Source organism: Bufo bufo, chromosome 8 (genome assembly GCF_905171765.1).
Source record: "Bufo bufo chromosome 8, aBufBuf1.1, whole genome shotgun sequence".
In the NCBI taxonomy this organism is placed as follows: domain Eukaryota; kingdom Metazoa; phylum Chordata; class Amphibia; order Anura; family Bufonidae; genus Bufo; species Bufo bufo.
The window spans coordinates 137,390,367-137,412,142 of NC_053396.1; the positions used below are offsets into that span (position 1 = coordinate 137,390,367).

The 21,776-nt window shown below is 40.9% G+C and overlaps 1 protein-coding gene across 1 annotated transcript in view; it reads right to left on the reverse strand.

Moving 5' to 3' along the window:
* Positions 1-16,864: 16,864 nt before the first annotated feature.
* Positions 16,865-21,776, reverse strand: part of GPR50 (G protein-coupled receptor 50) — a 202,438-nt gene continuing 197,526 nt past the window's right edge. Inside the window, exon 2 of the mRNA XM_040442826.1 lies at positions 16,865-17,730. Within this exon, the coding sequence (XP_040298760.1) occupies positions 16,865-17,730 (866 nt within the window). The remainder of the gene's footprint in view (positions 17,731-21,776) is intronic.

Here is a 21,776-nt window from a genome sequence, read left to right on the forward strand (position 1 = left end):
GTCTATTAATTATTTTATTCTTATTCGATTACTCAATTAATCATAAAAAATAATCGGTAGAATACTCGATTACTAAAATAATCGTTTACTGCAGCCCTACAATCGACCCAAAATTCCTTTTATTTAGAAATTGGTGACTGTTTATCCTGCAATTCTGTAGATGTTATTTATCTATTAGAATGTCCTTGCCGTAAGCAATATGCTGGCAGGACAAAACGTGTATTTAAGAAAAGGATAGCCGAACATATTGCTAATATTAGAAAAGGGTACGAGTTACATTCAGTGTCTAAACACTATAGAAATGTCCACAACTGTGACCCTTCTTCGCTAAGATATGTAGCCTTTGAAAAAGTGATTAGGCCATGGAGAGGGGGTAACCATATCTCTAGAATGTTCAGAATCGAATCAAAGAGGATATTTGAGTTCAACTCTATGATTCCAAGAGGACTCAACGCAGAATTGGAGTTATTTGGTTTCTTGTAGGATTGGGCGGACGCGGGCCCGTGATGGGTTAGACGGGGATGTCTTTTATATGTCCGTCTCCACCTCCCGGCCCTGCCGCCGCCTGGACCGCGACAAACCAAAACCTCCAGATTGTGGACTTTCTGAACATTATGGTCAATTCCACTAATTTTGTTATCATCATTTTATATTATGTATGTTATATATATTCATATATTTTTATCTTATAAAATGCTTTTGGACAATATATATATATATATCCAAATATGTTTAATTCTTCTTTTACACATGAGTTTAGAAAAAAAACGCATCAAAAACGCATATGTGTTTTTTACTAACAGATGCGTTTTTTTTTTTTTTTGTTTTTTTTTATTTAAGCATATTAATAGTATATAAACGTTTGAATGTAATTTTATTTCATGTTTTTAATGCAAAATCTTTGTACTGACCACATTTGATATATAGGGTCTATTATGAGTCATATATTGGAGGATTTAGATCAGACCAGGTTTTGATTTAGACACAGCTGAAATACAATCAATTGGGGCAGATACCCTCTAAAAAGACCTCCATATCAGTCATTTGCTGTTGACCACTGAAGAAGGAACAGTGTTGTTCCGAAACGCGTTTGATACACAGCAAGGACCAACAAGGAGCCATTTTATCAAAGCTATACAATAAGGATTCATCATTTACAAGTTACTTTTTTGGCCGTTTTTCTTCTCTTCCGGCACCAGCTTTTTCAGAGACTACTAGTACTAGTATCATCACACGGCTGATGGACTGAGTCATGTGATTCACTTTAACATACGTGGGACGCCACGTAGTGAGAGTAGAACGTGACTCCACGCGGAAAGATCCAACGCCGACTCGTGAAACTCCAATTGTGCAGCCACAACACCCACCGGACCGGTAATGTACACCAAAAATATCTGTGTGTATGTTGTCCGCATTATAAGAAGTTTGGGTGTGAAAAGTGAACCACGGAGTGCTGTTAAAATTGTGAGGAAAACAGGTGCTTTAATTTGAGATCTTGAAGAGGTGTGGATCTGCTGAGCAGGACATTTTCTTTACAGATACGCTGCTTTATATGAACGATCTGTTCACTTATAACCAAGTGCAATTATTTGACATTGACCAACTATTGAAGTATCATATTTATTCTGCAGATATATGACTCTGGTTTTAATATTTATCCCTTATGGTATGGATTGCTGACTTTTTATCTATCTATGTATAAATAGGTTTTATATATATTAATAAATATTTATTGTTCAGTCCACATTGCCCCAGATATTTTGTATGCCCTCCATCTATACACAACAATGTAATGTCAAAATCAATCTGATGTGAGAGTATGCCATGACTTTCTTCTTAGAAATTCCATATAAATCTATGAGACTGTGTTGTAAAATGTGCAAAATGGGATGGGATCATTACTCAGTGGGAAAGGTGGTGGTTTATTGGGATGCAACTAAAGATGAGCAAATTTCTCGAAATTCATTTCGGGACTGATTCTAATGAATCAGTCAACAGATTTGATTCAGGTGAAATTCAATCAAAATCGAGAGTGCTCAGATTGCTTTAAAAAGTGGCACTCTTTAATTTCAAGAAAGCAGAAGTAATGTTAAAGTGACAGTGACATATATGGCTATAGATAAACACATGGTAGATGCTGATATCAAACAGACTGTTTAATAATACCCACGGTCCACAAAATATCCTCTTTTGGTAGCAGATGCCTTCTTCTCTGTCTTCTGACATGTTGAATGGTGGCTGTCATTTAAGAGATTCATCCTAATTGAATTGCAAAAGGTTTGGATTTGGCTGGAATCTAACTTTTTGGAAAATCCAAGATGAATTTGAATTGTTGAGAATTGATTCACTCATCTATTCTCTAGATGCACCATTTTGGGACAAATTCTCTTGCAAAGTAAAGCCAACCAACAGGTGGTAGAAAATTAGACAAAAGTGTATAGCCATGCACCAAATTTATCATGTACCATGAGCCACTATGATGAATTTGAAGCATCTTTAGACTGCCTTAGGCTGTCTATATGTAAATCCGCCTAGAGTGTACAATTCTTAAAGTATATAAATGCAGAACACTTTATATATGTTCATGAATGTGCAGGAAAGAAGATGTCTATCTACATCAGTGACTTTCTACTATGAGAAGCAGATTAAAAACAAATGATGACTTCATGTAGGAAGCTTGGCCATTATTCCAAGTATGTGAACTAATAAATATATGCAGTGATCTCTGTGAGCATTTTGCTTATTAGTCATAGCTCCAGAAGTACAGAAGCCAAAGATATGTCAGTACCAAAGAACAGAGCTTATCTTAAGTAGAAAAGGAGAAGTCGACCTTCTGCCTCGTAATCGGAGCTGTCATAAATGTACTAAGGGCACATTTACATGAAGCAATATAAACTTATCCAGGTACTGGATCATCACTTTTCAGGAGACATCTAGCTAAAAAAAAACTTCAAGGAGAATGTCACACAGTCAAAAAGACTCTACAATATGGTTATCATAAATTGTACTATAAAAAATACAAACAAATGATTGTCTAAAATGTATTCACTATACTTTCTCACATTGGACATGTTGACCACAATAACGGCAACTTTACAAGTAACTATTTTTAGTAATAAAAAGTCTGACAGTAACATCAAGGACATTTGGTAACCTTGAGAACAGGTGTAGCTAGAGGAGGACAGGGGAGGGATGTGCTGAGGAAAAAAAGGGGTTTTGTCACTGGCACTGGCAAAAAAAAGGTTACTAATAGAGATGTAATAAAAATGAGCAAATTTTGGAAGCAAACCAATTCTGTGTATTGTAATAGAGTGGTTGTGCAACAGAGCAGCAGTGCCAGAATAAGGTAGGATGATGATTGGGCCCCTGAACTACAAGTTAATGACTGGGAGTCCTCCTTATCTCGCTTTCAGAACAACAAAAGAAACCTGTACAATGCCCCTGCAAGTGTGCAACATTAGATAAGGAGAGGATGAATAAAGGAGCATTTACACACTCCAAGGAGAAGCCAATTGTCAAAAAGGAAGCATTCCTTCCCAACATTCAGCTGCTCATTAAGTGGAGGTGAAGTACAGCATTTACATGCAGCGATCATCTCCACACTATGAGTACGAGCAATCACTATTGCTATTGCTCATCCCGATACAAAATCATTTCTCCTTGGCAGCAGAGTGTTGTTGGGAACGATAATTGAGGTGTCCGCACCTCTGAGCATTTCACTCGATGAACAAGGTTGTTGCTCTTTCATCAGGTGATCTGTAAGACCTTTAGACGAGCAGATCTTTGGGAATGAGCATTCCTAGGAACGTTCATTCCTGATAATTGGCCCGATATTCGGGCGGTGTAAATCAACTTTAAGTCTAGAAAGGACTATTTCATCAAGGACAATCTAAAAGTAAATGTTCAATGTAAATTTTCCCTATAAAAAATTGGATGAATGGTATTCTTGTTTTATCGTGTAAGTCATTTCATTTCCTGTGTGAAGTCCTTAACTTCCTCTCTATCTGGACTTAGAGTACACTGTAGAGAGGCTCACCTAACGCTCTTTGTCAGACTGTAGGTCAGAATAGGGAAGAGTGAGGGATAGTGACTAGAGATCAGAACATTTAAAAAAATAATAATTCGGGTTCGATTTGGGTACAAATGAAATATGCTTCAATTACCCTAATAGTTGGTATATAACTTTCTCTGGTCTCCTAGAATTTTTTTCTGGAAAAACTCTGAGGGAGGCTAGTAACACCCCTCTGCAGTTCTTACTGCAGTGCTGACTCCTCTGATGAGTCTTTTTTTCATGTCTTCAGGCTGCTGTGTGCAGGACCGCAAATGTGCAGGGCTGGCCGCAGTATTAGATGTCACCACTAGGGTTGAGCAAACCCGAACTGTAAAGTTCTGGTTCATACCGAACTTTAGGATTTCTGGACCCCGGACCTGAACCCGAACATTTCAGTAAAAGTTCGGGTTCGGTGTTCGGCGCCTTCTTGGCGCTTTTTGAAAGGCTGCAGAGCAGCCAATCAACAAGCGGTTAACTGTCTGACCTTAGAAGCCATCACAGCCATGCCTACTAATGGCATGGCTGTGATTGGCCAGTGTAGCATGTGACCCAGCCTCTATATAAGCTGGAGTCACGTAGCGCTGCATGTCACTCTGCTGTGCTGAGTGTAGGGAGAGGATGCTGCTGGTGATTTCAGGGAGAGAATAGGAGAGAGTCTTTGCTCAAAATCTGAATCTAACTCAGAAACCTACACACATTGTGTTTTGTGGGTGCAAGGCACAATTTTTTTATCCTGCCCTGAGCCCAGTGACCGAAAAAAAATAACTTTAATAAGTCAGTTAGGTGGGCGGCGGCGGCGACGGCCATTTTATGCAAGCTCAGTGCACTAGCACTGCATCTGAGCTTTTGGGACAGTGAAAATCCCAATTTTTTGGCAATTTACAACATCTGGTGCATTTGCAGGCTTAGTCAGTGTGCAATTTAAGCTAGAAATACAGCCATCATTTTCTGGGGTTTTAAAAACACACTTTTTTGCCAAAAAAACACTATTTTCCTGATCTGCAAGTGTTAAATTCAAGTTTAATATATACAGCTTTCATATTCTGTTACCAAAAAAACACTTTTTTGGCAATATACAACATCTGGATTAGTCAGTGTGCAATTTCAGCTAGAAATATAGCCATCATTTTCTGGTGTTTTAAAACACACTTTTTTGCCAAAAAACACTATTTTCAGCATCAGCACGTGTGAAATTACAGGGTTATATACTGCTGTCAAATTCAGTTATTAAACAAACACCACTTAGGGCAAAATTAGTTGGCAGCCTTTTCTGCAGATGTCATTGTGAGATACACCCTTTATACATTTGGGTTATATTCAGATATTTGAAATACCGCCATTTGGTGCACAAATCTTTAATTGAGGCCTACTGTGGGTCAGGCCGTGTGAGATACCCCCTGTATAAACAGGGCTCATATTCTTCTATTAATGAAACACCCTTTTTGGGGCAAAATACACAATATTTCAGGCCTTGCAGCATCTTGACGTTTGAAATTCCTTGGTTATATACTGCTGCCATATTGAGTTATTAAACAAACACCGTTTGGGCCAGAAAAGTTTATTTGGCAGCCTTTGCTGCATATGTCATTGTGAGATACACCCTTTATACATTTGGGTTATATTCAGATATTTGAAATACTGCCATTTGGTGTACAAATCTTGAGGCCTACTGTGGGTCAGGCCATGTGAGATACACCATTTAAATACAGGGGTTTGATTCAGGTATTTGAAATACAGCCATTTTGGGCAAACAAATCTTTAATTGAGGCCTACTGTGGGTCAGGCCGTGTGAGATACACCCTTTACATACAGGGGTTTGATTCAGGTATTTGAAATACAGCCATTTTAGGCAAACAAATCTTTAATTGAGGCCTACTGTGGGTCAGGCCGTGTGAGATACACGCTTTACATACAGGGGTTTGATTCAGGTATTTGAAGTACAGTCATTTTGGGCAAAGAAATCTTTAATTGAGGCCTACTGTGGGTCAGGCCGTGTGAGATACACCCTTTACATACAGGGGTTTGATTCAGGTATTTGAAATACAGGCATTTTGGGCAAAGAAATTTTTAATTGAGGCCTATTGTGGGTCAGGCCGCGTGACATGCACCCTTTAAATGCAGGGGTTTGATTCAGGTATTTGAAATACAGCCATTTTGGGCAAACAAATCTTTAATTGAGGCCTACTGTGGGTCAGGCCGTGTGAGATACACCCTGTATATACAGGGCTCATATTCTTTCATTAATAAAACACCCTTTTTGGGGCAAAATACACAATATTTCTGGCCTTGCAGCATCCTGACGTTTGAAATTCCTCGGTTATATACTGCTGCCATATTGAGGCATCAAACAAACACCCGTTTAGGCAAGAAAAAGTTTATTTGGCAGCCTTTGCTGCATATGTCATTGTGAGATACACCCTTTATACATTTGGGTTATATTCAGATATTTGAAATACCGCCATTTGGTGCACAAATCTTTAATTCAGGCCTACTTGGGTCAGGCCGTGTGAGATACACCCTTTAAATACAGGGGTTTGATTCCGGTATTTGAAATACAGCCATTTTGGGCAAACAAATCTTTAATTGAGGCCTACTGTGGGTCAGGCCGTGTGAGATACACCCTGTATATACAGGGCTCATATTCTTTCATTAATAAAACACCCTTTTTGGGGCAAAATACACAATATTTCTGGCCTTGCAGCATCCTGACGTTTGAAATTCCTCAGTTATATACTGCTGCCATATTGAGGCATCAAACAAACACCCGTTTAGGCAAGAAAAAGTTTATTTGGCAGCCTTTGCTGCATATGTCATTGTGAGATACACCCTTTATACATTTGGGTTATATTCAGATATTTGAAATACCGCCATTTGGTGCACAAATCTTTAATTCAGGCCTACTTGGGTCAGGCCGTGTGAGATACACCCTTTAAATACAGGGGTTTGATTCCGGTATTTGAAATACAGCCATTTTGGGCAAACAAATCCTTAATTGAGGTCTACCGTGTGAGACCCTTTACATACAGGGGTTATATTCTACTATTAATTAAACACCCATTTAGGGCAAGATCCTAAATTCGAGAAATATGAGGAGAGCGTCAAATAAGGGACGTAGCCCAGGTCGTGGTGCTGCTGGTGGAGCTCCTGTTGCAGGGAGAGGACGTGGTCGATCTGTGCCAGCTACACGCACAAGTGAAAACCCTTCCTCAGGTGCGAGTAGGCGACAGAACCTGCAGCAGTATTTGGTCGGGCCTAATGCGGCTCTACGAATGGTGAGGCCTGAACAAGTACAGGCGATAGTAGATTGGGTTTGCTGACAGTGGATCCAGTTCCTTCACATTGTCTCCCACCCAGTCTCCTGCTGAAAGACCACAGTTGGCCCCTGCAGCCGATGTCCATCAGTCTTTCACCTCACCCCCTTGCAAATCAGCCAAGCAGTCTGAGCCCCAAGTCATGCAGCAGTCTCTTCTGCTTTTTGATGACTCTGTTAGCAGGGTTTCTCAGGGCCATCCACTAGCCCTGCCCCAGAAGTGGAAGAGATTGAATGCACCGATGCCCAACCACTTATCTTTCAAGATGAGTACATGGGAGGACCATCGCAGCACATCTCGGATGATGACGAAACATAGGTGCCAACTGCTGGGGCTTTCGAAAGTCTGCAGACCGACAAGGAAGGCAGGGGTGAAAACTGGGTGGAAGATGATGTGGAGGACATTGAGGTACTCGACCCCACATGGAATCAAGGTCATGCGGGTGACCGATGTAGTTCGGAGGAAGAGGCGGTGGTCGCACAGAGCTACCAGCACAGCAGAAGAGGAAGCAGGGTGCAAAAGCGGAGCGGCCGTCCTCTAGACAGTACGCCTGCTACTGCCCACCGCAGCAAGGGACCGAGCACACCAAAGCCAGCTCCAAGGAGTTCCCTGGCGTGGTAGTTCTTCAGACAATGTGCTGACGACAAGAAACGAGTGGTTTGCACGCTGTGCAATCAGAGCCTGAAGCGAGGCATAAACGTTCTCAACCTGAGCACAATCTGCATGACCAGGCATTTAAGTGCAAAGCACGAGCTGCAGTGGAGTAAACACCTCAAAAGCCAAGAAAGGTCTCTGGCTCCTCCTGCTTCCTCTTCTGCTGCAGTCTCAGCCTCTTCATCCACCTCTGGAGTGACAGTGCCACCTGCCACCCCGCAAACATAGGATCTGCCAGCAACACCAACACCTGGGTCACCAAGCATCTCCACAATGTCCCACGGAAGCGTTCAGCTCTCCATCTCCCAAACGCTGGAGACGAAGAGGAAGTACCCCCCTACCTACCCGTGATCCCTAGCCCTGAATGCCAAATGCCAACATTTCTGGCCTTTGAAATGCTGTCATTCCGTCTGGGGGAGACGGATAGTTCTAAAGGCCTTATGGCGATGGCTGTCCCACAGTAAGTCGTGCCCAGCCGCCACTACTTTTCCAGGAGAGCCATCCCTTCCCTGCACAACCAAGTAGGGGACAAAATCAGGTGTGCACTGCGCAATGCCATCTGTGGCAAGGTGCACCTCACTACGGATACGTGGACCAGTAAGCACGGTCAGGAACGTTATATCTCCATGGCAGCACACTGGGTAAATGCAGTGGCAGCTGGGCCTGAGGAGGATAGCAGTTTGGCGCATGTCCTTCCACCACCGAGGATTGCAGGGTGCTTCAGTTTGCCTCCTGTTGCTTCCTCCTCCTACTCTGCTTCCTCATTCTCTACCAGCAACTTCAGCACAGCCAGGGGTAAACGACAGCAGGCAGTTTTAAAACTTATCTGTTTTGGGGACAAACCCCACATCGCGCAGGAGCTGTGGACGTGCCTTGAACAACAGACCGATGAGTGGTTTGTGCCAGTCAGCCTCAAGCCCGGCCTGGTGGTGTGCGATAATGGGTGAAATTTCGTAGCAGCTCTGGGACTAGCCGGTTTGACGCACATCCCTTGCCTGGCGCATGTGCTGAATTTGGTGGTGCACACATTCCTTAAAAATTACCCCGATATGTCAGAGCTGCTGCATAAAGTGCAGGCCGTCTGTGCACGCTTTCGACGTTCTCACCCTGCTGCTGCTCGCCTGTCAGCGCTGCAGCGTAACTTCAGCCTTCCCGCTCACCGCCTCATATGCGGCGTGCCCACAAGGTGGAACTTGACCTTGCACATGCTGGCCAGACTGTGCGAGCAGCAGCAGGCTATAGTGGAGTTTCAGCTGCAGCATGCACGGGTGAGTCGCTCGACGGAACAGCACCACTTCACCACCAATGACTGGGCCTCCATGCGCGACCTGTGTTTCTTGTTGCGCTGTTTCGAGTACTCCACCAACATGGCCAGTGCCGATAACGCTGTTTTCAGCGTTACTATCCCACTTCTATACCTCCTTGAAAAAACGCTTCTGATGATGATGGAAGAGGATGTGGCACAGGAGGAGGAGGAAGGGGGATCATTTCATAGAGTTTCCGGCCAATCATTCACAAGTGGCTCCCAGGGTGGGTCCTGCACCCACAAACGCCAGGTACACAATTGTCCAGCCAGGGCACAGTTCTGGAGGGTGACGAGGTGGAGGATGAGGAGGAGGAGATGGAGGATGAGGAACCATGTTCACAGCAGGGTGGCACCCAGACCAGCTCATGACCATCACTGGTGCGTGGCTGCGGGGATACAGAGGACACAGACAATACACCTCCCACAGAGGACAGCTTTTAGTTGCCTCTGGGCAGCCTGGCACACATGAGCGATTACATGCTGCAGTGTCTCCGCAACGACCTCCGAGTTGCCCACATTCGAACTTGTGCTGATTACTGGGTGGTCACGCTGCTGGATCCCCGTTACAAGGACAACTTACCGTCCTTAATTCCGTCACTGGAGCGTGATCGGAAGATGCGCGAGTACAAGCGCACGCTGGTAGATGCGCAGCTGGTGGCATTCCCACCTGACAGCGGGGGCACAGTCGAAGCACAAGGCAAAGGCAGAGGACGAGGAAGAGGTCGCCAATGCAGCTGGGGCACCGCCAGCACCTCAGAAGGCAAGGTTACCATGGCCGAAATGTGGAAAAGCTTTGTCAGCACGCCACAACAACCAGCACCACAAGCTGATATGGAACGTCTTAGCAGAAGGCATCATTTCACCAACATGGTGGAGCATTATGTGTGCACACGCCTACACGTACTGAATGACGGGTCTGCCCCCTTCAACTTCTGGGTCTCCAAATTGGACACATGGCCTGAGCTTGGCCTTTACGCCTTGGAGGTGCTGGCCTGTCGTGCAGCCAGTGTATTATCTGAACGTGTGTTTAGCACGGCAGGGTGCGTCATCACAGAGAAGCACAGCCGTCTGTCCACAGCCAATGTGGACAAGCTCACGTTCATTAATATGAACCAGGCATGGATCCCTCAGGACTTGTCCGTACCTTGTGCAGAATAGACATGTATACCGGCACCAACCAGCCATTGTTATACTGCAGTGCAATTGCTCATTCTTGTATTTTGGATATTTCACACTCTTTTAGAGTGTACCCTAATTTTAAAAAATAAAATTAAAACAAAAAACCTGTGTTGGTTACCTCGTCCTCCTCCACCGCCGCTTCCACCTACACCGCTACGTACACCACCTCCTCAAACTCCACCTCATAAATCACTTTTTTATTTTTTATTTGTATGTATTTTATAGTACCACTGCTATACCTAGTAGACTGTTAAAAAAATAATAATAATTGGCAGTTATATTTTCTGGTGAAATTCACCAATTTTTGAGTGTAAAGTACCACTGCTATACCTAGTAGACAGGTAAAAAAATTGATGTTCCACTGCTATACCTAGTAGGCCAGTTAAAAAAAAAAAATAACATTGGCAGTTACATTTTGTGGTGAAATTCATCAATTTTTGGATGTGAAGTACCACTGCTATACCTAGTAGACAGGTTAAACAATAAAAAAATGTGTCTGTTACATTTTCTGGTAAAATTCACCAATTTTTGGGTGTGATGTACCACTGCTAAACTTAGTAGGCCAGTTAAAAAAATAATAATAATTGTCAGTTACATTTTCAGTTGAAATTCAACAATTTTTGGATGTGAAGTACCACTGCTATACCTAGTAGACCGGTTAAAAAAATAATAATTGTCTGTTACATTTTCTGGTAAAATTCACCAATTTTTGGGTTTGATGTACCACTGTTAAACCTAGTAGGCTGGTTAAAAAATAAAAATAAATTGTCAGTTACATTTTCAGTTGAAATTAAACAATTTTTGGGTGTGAAGTACCACTAGTATACCTAGTAGACCGGTTAAAAAAAAAAAAATAATTGTCTGTTACATTTTCTGGTAAAATTCACCAATTTTTGGGTTTGATGTACCACTGCTAAACCTAGTAGACCAGTTAAAAAAAAAATAATAAATTGGCAGTTACATTTTCTGGTGAAATTCAGCAATTTTTTGGTGTCATGTACCACTGCTATACCTATTAGACCGGTAAAAAAAAAAAAACATTTGTCAGTTACATTTTAGGGTCAAATTCACCAATTTTTGAGTGTAATATACCCCTCCTCTACCTAGTTGACAGCTTAATAAATTTCAATAATTTTTATTTTACATTTTCGGGTGACAATAAACAATTGTTTTCTGTCATAGACCCCTGCTCTACCAAGTAGACAGGTTAATACATTTCTGTAATCTTTCTCTTACATTTTTGGGTTGAGATTATACAATTTTAGACGTGAATAAACCCCTGCTCTGCATAGGTGACAGGTAATAAAATTTCTGAAATGCTTCTTTAATTGATGCGCGCCACCTCCTTTGATTCAATGCTTAAACTTATACAAGTTGTACCACATTTGCACTTCAATAATTTGTCCCACATTTCTGCTATACTCTTTTGGCCAACATTTGCGCCTTAATAGCTTTTCCCACATTTCCGCTTTACTCTTTTGGCCCACATTTGGGCTTCTGTAATTTGTACAACATTTGCGCCTTAATAGCTTTTCCACATTTCCGCTTTACTCTTTTGGCCCACATTTGGGCTTCTGTAATTTGTCCCACATTTGCGCTTCAATAGCTTTTCCCACATTTCTGCTCGATGCCTAATTTTTTAAATTAATTTATCTCCCTTAAATTTGGTCTCTTTTTCTCATGCTCCCTGGAACCCTGATTCCCAGCCACCCGTGATCACCATGGTAGGCGCATAAAAGAACATCGTAGTTGATAGAGCAGATATCAAATTGGATCGTGAACATCACAGGGACGTGCAACATGGTGGGGCAGTAAGTATGCACACGCCTACACGAACTGACTGACAGGGGTCAGCCGCTGCAACTTCTGGGTCTCCAAATTGGGCACATGGCCTGAGCTTGCCCTTTACGCCTTGGAGGTGCTGACCTGCCCTGCAGCCAGTGTATTGTCTGAACGTGTGTTTAGCACGACTGGAGGGTTATATTTCCCAATGTTTTTTGGGGTGTACGCTAATTTAAAAAAATAAAGATAAATTTTAAACCAAAAAGCAGTGTAGGCTACCTCCTCCTCCTTCACCGCCACTTTCACCTACACTGCCACATCCACCGCCTCCTCAACATCCTACTCCATATGGACCTGGTCCTCCTAGATCAAGATTTTATTTTATTTTTTTACGTACTTTATGTTATTTAAAGTCATTTCCCTATCCACATTTGTTTGCAGAGCACTTGCCATGCTCTTAACCACATTTTGATGCCATTTGCAGCCCTCTAGCCCTTTCCATTACATTTTTACAGCCATTTTAGTGCTCAAAAGTTCGGGTCCCCAATGACTTCAATGGGGTTCGGGGTCAAGTTCGGGTCCCGAACTCAAACTTTTTTGTGAAGTTCGGCCGAACCCGTCGAACCCGAACATCCAGGTATCCGCTCAACTCTAGTCACCACCAGCACTGTTGCTCATTGGCTACCTGCGCTAATGATCTTTAATACTAAAGGACTCTCCACAGCCATGGATGGAGAGGAGGATGCAGTTCAAGGGGCGATTTCACAGCAGGGTTTTTTACAGCCAAGAGCACCAGGCAGTAGTACATTTTGCCCTTATTATAATCTGCTCCTGGCTGTCACTGTGTAAAAGTAATTCTCCAACTTGTCACCACCCCTGCCTGCCACAAGATGGGGCCTCCTGAAGCCACCGCCTCACATCACCTCATTGATGGTGCGTCCCTGAATGCACCCTTAGATTGTGTTTGTCTATGATTGTGACTTAGATAATCAGACCACATTTTATTAGTCATCAATGCAGAAATCAAAGTAATTCCAAATGGTTCACTTACCTTTTCTTGGAACTGTAGATAGATAGATTTAAGTAACACTATGGGGCACATTTATTAAGACCGGCATTTTAGACACTGGACTTAATAGGCCCTATACCTGACATTGGTTCTTTCCATTATATTATGAATTTAGGAGTAGAAGTAGGGATTAGTACCCAGAGTGTCTACCAATCTCTTTCTCTATGTATTACACATTATACCCTACCCTTATAAGCACCTGACCATAAATGGAATTCTGAAATTTGTTTCTTCAAATGCATTTGTAGCAATTTAATAATTTGTAGGAATGACTTGGGATGACACTAAGAGTTTAATATGTGCCTCCAGTTCATAAAATAGTTATGTCTCGTGAAATTTGGTGGCCTTTTATTCATGAAGGCAAGGGTGAGGCCGCTTTTAACTCTAATTTCACTTATGTCATGTTAATAGGATTTGGCAACTTAGATATGGATATCGGTCTTCGCATTGCCTGGAAAGCTGATGGTCACCAGTTGATTGTAGTGGCAAGTAGATTTTTTGATCATTAGTAAACATTTGAGTTATGTCCACCACATCTAAAATGTAAACAGCCCAACCTGGATCCCTGTAAGCCTCTCAATTGATTTATTGTGGTTAATTGCAGTCACATATGAATTTTGTCATTTACTTGCCTATAAAGCATTGCTTAACATGTATGTATTAGAACCAGTGTTTGATTAGGGTGCCTTAGGCCTACCAATTAAATTCATTCAAGAGGTCCAATGTACAGCTGCATACAGATATTACCTGTCCACATAGCGACAGTCAGCAGGAAGACGCTTAAGTCAAGAGGATTGATTATGAGGTCCTTGCAATGATAGAAGGAGTATACTGTCTAGCGTGCCTCGGTGTCTAGAAGTCTTCTGCGCCATCCAGTGGCGCTATAATAATATACTAGGAATTCTCTTAAATAATCTACCCACTTTTTTATATGGACGCATAGGCTGGTTGAGATTCTGTAAGCTGCCTATTCATAGATAGCGCCGTCAGTCTACTGTGCTGTGCCATGTGCCACTTGTGCAAGGGGTGGAGGACTGAGGCCAAACCTTGCTTAGGGGCCCACCATTGGATTTACCTGTTCCCTGGTGGGCCAATCCGAGCGTGACTGGAACCAAGTCCTAATCACATTAACTGAATTTGTGATTTTAATTAAATAAAGACATTTGTTTTATGCTGCTATGGTCTATTTTGGTACTAACTACTGACACAGCAAAACCTAAGAAACTACATGTACATGCAATTTCTTACAATGTGCCTAAAAGCAAAAAAGAAAAAGTGTTTAAGAATATAAATTGTGCTGTATCTGTACTTTTTGGCTATGGGCTGAGGAAGGAATTAGTCTGCATAAAGATTTAGCTTTTTTCCCAAGTTCTCAATAATGCATTGAACATTTTTTTGTAGTGGTTAATTATGTAATCTGTGCCATAGTTACAAAAAATGAAGCAGTTTGAGAATACGCCCATTGCATGCATCAAAGAAGGTTGTACATCCCTGAGTTACAGGAGCCAACACAAGCTACCCACAACAACATTGTGTTTCCAAGAGACAAACTAACACAATTTATGAACAGGGCTCTCTATGGTATCAGATATCCCATTCCGCTACATTCTTATTATAATAAATGTTAGCATGGTCAAAGTTTCAAAATATTGCAAAAACGTCAGCCATTACAAGTCCTATGGAGGTTGTTGTTACATCTCTATACCAGAGAAGTAGACTCTCTTACAATCGATTTGACGTTAACTAGAGTGGGGTGTCGATTTTAAGGAATTTCCCTACTCTTCACTATTAGCCCCTGCAAGGGCATGCAGTATGGACTTTTCTGGTTTTATGACTAGGTCCTGGTCACCAGAAAAAAAAAACTGGATCCTGTAAGAAAAAGAATCCTATTGCATCAGTTGGCATCCGTTTGAGCCATTTCTGTCTAAGATCCCTTTTTTTTAGACAAAAACAAAAGTTCTGCATGCAGGACTTTTTTTCCCGTCTAAAAAAACTGATCTCAGACGGAAACAGCTCAAACGGATGCAACTGGATAGTTTTTTTTTACAGGATCCAGTTTTTTTTTTTTTTTTTCTCTCTTCTGATTACTCCAGTTTTGAAAAGTAGGTGAGAAAGCGGGCATTGTTACCTTTTTAGCAAGTCACAAAAAATTCCAAAAGCCACACTAATAAGGAAGGGGGGGTGGTGGAAAACTGGAGTAGCATTTTTAGACAAAAGTGTTGTGTTTAAACACATGTCAAATGTGACAAACAATGTGTGCCATTTGATAAATTTGGCACCAGGTACTTCTGTGCAGACTCCAAAAAAACTGACTTCAAATATTGATAAATTGATACATGATAAATTCCTCCCACAGTCTCCAGCACTAGCCTTATTATTCTTTGGTGCACTGCTTCCCCTTTTAGCACTAGTTTTATAGCTAGATTTTAAATGTAGTGTTCTAGGATCCTCTCTAGGAGCTGTAATGGCTGTTATTTCCTGTCGTGACATTTGTAAATCACAAAAGATGACATTTCTTAGCAATAACTAAGACATTTCTGGATAACATTTTAAAAACTTGGGAGAGAGTAACTCATAGCCTAAGTTTTTGTTTTTTTATTTTTGGTAAATACTCATTAAAGGTTTTGGCCACTTTCTGGTTATTGTTGACTAATGTGTTTGTGAGATGATTATGGTACTTACTAATATAGTCTTTGTTGACATTCTGCACCATTTTCAATATTTCATAAGTTATGCCCCCTTGTTTACAAATTCTTTTTTGCTATCCACACAAAGATCCTGTTCAGAAAATGGTTGTTGATGGAGGGTCAAATCACCTCCATACGATGTCTCCTCCATTCAGATACACTGCTCCTGTAATCTGTATTTGTTCCATTGGGAGTTTTGTGCAGGTGCATTGTGTTTGAATGGAGGAGGCATCACACAGAGGCAATTTGCCTGGTCATATGACCCTCCATCAGCAGCCATTTTATAGACAGGACCTCTATGGACAGGACATCACAAAAGGTTTTGTAAACAAGGGGCATACCTTATGAAATATAGAAAATGGCGCAAAATTTCAAAGACTATATTAGTAAGTGCTATATAATCATCTCCCAAACATATTGATCAGTGATAACCAGAAATTGGCCAATTCCTTTAAATGTAAGTAAATGATTGTAGATGTGTATTGTTGTGCTCTCTGACTTCAGCAATGTGAGCTTGTTGCCCCTAGGTAAAATTCTCGTAGAATATTTCATTATACTATTATTAGCCTATTAAACGTGTGTTTTTGTTTTAAAAGGCTTACACCTTATAATTCACAGATTTCGTCGCATAGCAGTTTAAAATCTTGCAGTACAAATGTAGAAAAGTAATTTTCTTGTTCAAATAAGACCATAGAATATATAATATATTGTGTATTTTGATCATTTAAAATAAAGACAAAGTGCATGATAACAGGCACATGGTGAAAAATGTTAAAAATAATTTTGATTGAATGAAAATGCATATAAAATGGTTGTCCAATGTCTTTAAACATACACGTCAACCTGATTGTTATTTGTAACCACTGGAGACGGCTTGCTTTTAACTCCATCCGTCCCACCTTTTGATGTGTCAACAAACAGAAGTCTTGGAGTCCACAAGGCCAGTAGTATTCTTTTATACTCTTTGCGAAAATTTTGATTAAGAAGACCATAGATGACTGCATTGAGGCAACTGTTAAAGTAAGCCATAAAGTAACTCAACACAAATAGCCATTTTGGGATCTTCGGTGCCACCTGAAAAGGATTAATGGCTACAGCAAGGCCAATAAAGTTGAGAGGTCCCCAGCACACAGCAAAAAGCACGAAAACAACAAACATAGTCAAAAAGTTCCGGAAATCTGCCGATGTCAGCTTCTGCTTGGAGTCTTGTCTTACTCTGTGCTTCACTTGAATAACCAAGACCCATATCCTGAAGTAGCAGAATGTTACTACAGCCAACGGGACAATAAAATGCACCACAACTACTGTAATTGTGTACGAAGAGCTGGCAGTCTGGGCAAAAGTGCACGAGAAAATCCGTGGGTCATATTGGAGAGATCCAACAAAAAAGTTTGGCACAATTGCGATAACAGTCAATACCCAAGTTAGACACAGATAACAAAATATGCTTTTCTGGTTGTAAACCTTGTCATACCGCAGGCTATGGCAGATGTAGCAATACCTGTTAATGGCTATGGCTGTAATATTGAAAACAGAACCTATGACACTCAGTCCCATCAGAAAGCCACTGATTTGGCAATGGATATTTCCCAGCGTCCATCCATTATGGAAAATAGCTATGAGAATAACTGGATATGGGTATACTGCTACCACCAGATCTGCAACAGATAGACTGACGACAAACATGTTGCCTGGAAAAAAAACATAATAATATTAATAATAAAAAATAACATAATTGTAGGTGGATGCATAGAAAATTTGACAAAAATTACACTATTATAACATAAAACAGACTAAACTAAAGCATAGAACAAACAAATTCAATTAAACTAGTTTGACATTAGCACTAAAATAGCCGGATATTACCTTTCCCTGCTGGAGCCCATCGACTATAGTGGGACATGGCGGGGATCCGGCGTGTTTTCAGCTTTAGTGCCAAGATTCAGTATTTGTCCAGCCGAATCTCTGCACTAATACCTAAAACAGGCGGTCCTATTATAGTCAATTTCCAGCTATGCAGGTTGAGATGGACTCAGGCATGATGGAGCTATGCTTCAGGAATGGGGATGTCCAGAGCAGGTGTTTCTTTTTTCATTCACCATATCTGATCACCCCCATTTTTTGAGGGTCTTAAACAACCCCTTTAATTTATAACACATAACAGGTTTCTTAGAAGCAGCATATATTCCAACCTTCATGTAGTAGTAATTCAACCGTAACGAAACAATATAGTGAACAATATGGTAGATTTACAGCAGGTACCCTTTAAATTTGTTATGTTGGGCACAACTTTCCTTGCAAAATATCTCCATTTATAATTATCCAAGTACAACCAATACATTAGTGATTAATTATTTTAACTTCATTATTGTCAAAAATAACAAAAATTTTCTCTATGCGATGACAAGACCTAAAATACAGTATCACGAATTCTAGACTGCCAGCTTACTAGAGATGAACTGGATCTAGCATTCAGATTTGCATTTAATTAAATAACTGTATAAGCCTGATCTTGGATACAGACCAATGTAATGCATCCAAAATCAAATTCACTCCTTTTTCAAATTGGATTACAGGATTGACACTAGAATCCAAACCAACAGTAAATTAGCCAGGATATAGTAAAAAGCTGAGTTTATTATGGATACCTTAAAAAATATATGAACTATACAATCTGCCCAGATGTGTGAGAACCTGGATTTACAGTAAATAAGAAACTGCTTAATGAGGATGCATTTATACTTTGTGTAATTACTATAATTTTAAAATCCCAAAGAGCAACATCTGTAAAAAAAAAAAAAAAAAGTAAGTAAGAAATCTGTTGTCTGAAAATTGTTAAAGGGGTTGTCCAGGAGTTGGATATGGATGGCTAGGCCATCCACATCAGATTTCTGGGGATCTTATACCCCGCACCACCGCCAATCAGCTGTTTAATGTTAATGGGAGCAATGCTGCAATAACCAGCTCCATCCACTACACACTGGAGCTCTGATGCCGGAGAAACAGCTGATTGGTGGGGATGTGGGGTGTCGGGCCCCTGCCCATCAGATGTTTGATTGCCAGCTCATTTTTATATAAAATAGCAACATTTCAGCAGCAAAGTCTTTTTCAAGCTATATAAACTTTGCTGTCGAAACGTTGCTATTTTTTTCTGTGTTAATAAACACAAAATTGGATTCAAGACTGGGAGTGCTGCGGTTTTTCATCTATTCTTTTGGCTACCAAGGGGGCCCTCAGGTCGGGGCCTGGCACTGCGAGGACCGCCACCATTTTACACAGAAATCGACTAACAAGTGGTGCTGTCCTGTTTTCACTTTGACGAGCTCCATAAAATAACTTATTTAACCTAATTTAACATGGGCTTTTTAAGTGTAATGAAGCTCAGGAGTATGGAATTCAGCTTCGGGAAACAATTACAGTAAAAAGATCATAGACTTAGAGGTTTAAAAACATGCCAAGAGAGGTGTTGTTTTAAGTACAAAGGACTGCAAAACAAAATGTTATTTTTCATTGGGTCGCAGTTTAGTTCTGATAAGCTTTCATGTAAATCATTAACAGTAAAGAGAATATTTCAGGCATCTCAGCCCAGAGAACTTCCATAAAATATCATCTTAAATATCAAATTCATCTGGAGTTAGTTATATACATCAATGCAATATTCACGGCTAAATATAACATTGAGAATGAATTTAATATTGGTATTATAGGACATAATAGAGACAGTATGGGGGGGGGGGGGGTTCACAATATATCTTTTGTTTGCTCTTTCAAAAAAGACTTACTTTACAAAGATGACACTAAGGTCTCATGCTCTGAGTATGGAACCACAGGTGCCCCATGTGCCTCCGCACTGCCTCAGTAAGCATGGCCCTGTGACCTACATTTAAAGCACAAACATTAAATTTTTTATGATATTGTTTTCATATTTAATGTCAATAGCCTTATTTTAAAATACCTAGAAATATGTTGTTTTCACACTGATCACTATGACTAGAACACCTCTTTAACAGGAAGGCAACTGTGAATTTGAAGGATCAATGAACACATAACACTGTGAAATGTGCAGTGGAGGAACTAAAAGGACCAAACCAGGAACCAGAAAGAACTATACAGCTGAGGATTGGGAAAACATGTCTTCTGCTCTGACATGGTGCACTGTACATATGGTAGGGCAAAATGTTGGCATAAAATACATTAATCCACAGATAAATTCCTTTAATGCCAACTCACAATTATTTAGATGGCCCCCCTATAAGTTTTGTTACTGACCTGCATACGTATCCTCTTATGGCCACAGTCTACTTACAACAAGATAATGCATCATTTCATAAGGAAATCAAAGAACTCCAGCAATGTGGTTGCAGAATTGTTGAGTTTTATTAAGGAATGCAGATGTACAGATACCTTACTGTGCGGTTGCACACCTTCCACAGCGCACGTCCTTCTACTTCTACCTCTCTTTCCCCAGCGGCACCAGTTTGAAAAAGGCCGTATGTGGCCGAAACGTCACATTTGATTTGTACAGCCGCATTCCTTAATAAAACTCACCAATTCTGTAACCACATTGCTGGAGTTCTTTGATTTCACTGTGAACGGGGTGGGAACCCGACTCCTAGCATTAACCATATCAGAGTACCACAAAGTTTTGCTTTAATATTCATTTCACAAGGAAAACATCATCTGGAGAGGGTTTTACAAATATGACACTGAGCTCAGGGTAACCTAGTGGCCTACACAGTCTCTGGATCTCCATCTTCTAGAGCACTTTATGGATACTCATTACGCAATGATATAATCTGTCTGAAATTATCAATGCTATCATGTCAACTTATAGCAATCTATGATGTAACTACAGCACCTACTCATAGCGCTACTTGGATTTGCAACACAGGCCTAAATGGGATATTTATTATATCCAAATGCAAAACATCTATCAAGGTCCCAGCAACCATGCAACATAATATAATAGGCTCTTGTCATGAGGCGGATGGGGCTTTGTGCTTCTTCATATACCAGGCCCAGGTGAAACTGCCACTTCTGCCCCCCATGTAGCATAGTTTTGCATCACCTACAGCTGTCTCTGATATTGTATGTACAGGCATGACTGATACTTCCCTATGTACTATATTTACTGTATACATGTGTATGATTTAGGCAAATAAAAATTATATAGACTATACATTTGCTTTGAACTACTTTTATATGTGTCTTTCATCAAATTCCTATTTTAGACAGATAATAATACATAGAACCTAATCTAATTCAAGGTGCTTATGAAGATGGTGGAGGTTCAATATCAGATAGGACTGCACAAGGAGGCACCAGTAATGAAACATCACATATGGTAGTAGTTTATTTTTTGTTAATATCAGACCAGCAAAGGTGCTGTCTTAGGGTCCATTCACACGTCCACAATTTCGTTCCACATTTTGCGGAACGGAATTGCGGACCCATTCATTTCTATGGGGCAGCACGATGTGCTGCCCGGATGCGGAAATGCGGACCCGCACTTCCGGGTCCGCAATTCCGTTCCCGAAAAAAATAGAATGTGTCCTATTCTTGTCCGCAATTGCGGACAAGAATAGGCATATTCTATTAGTGCCGACAATGTGCGGTCCGCAAAATGCAGAATGCACATTGCCGCTGTCAGTGTTTTGCGGATCCATAAAACACGTTGCGGACGTGTGAATGGACCCTTATCTTACTCAATTTCAGGTTTTAAAAAGAGGACCTGTGA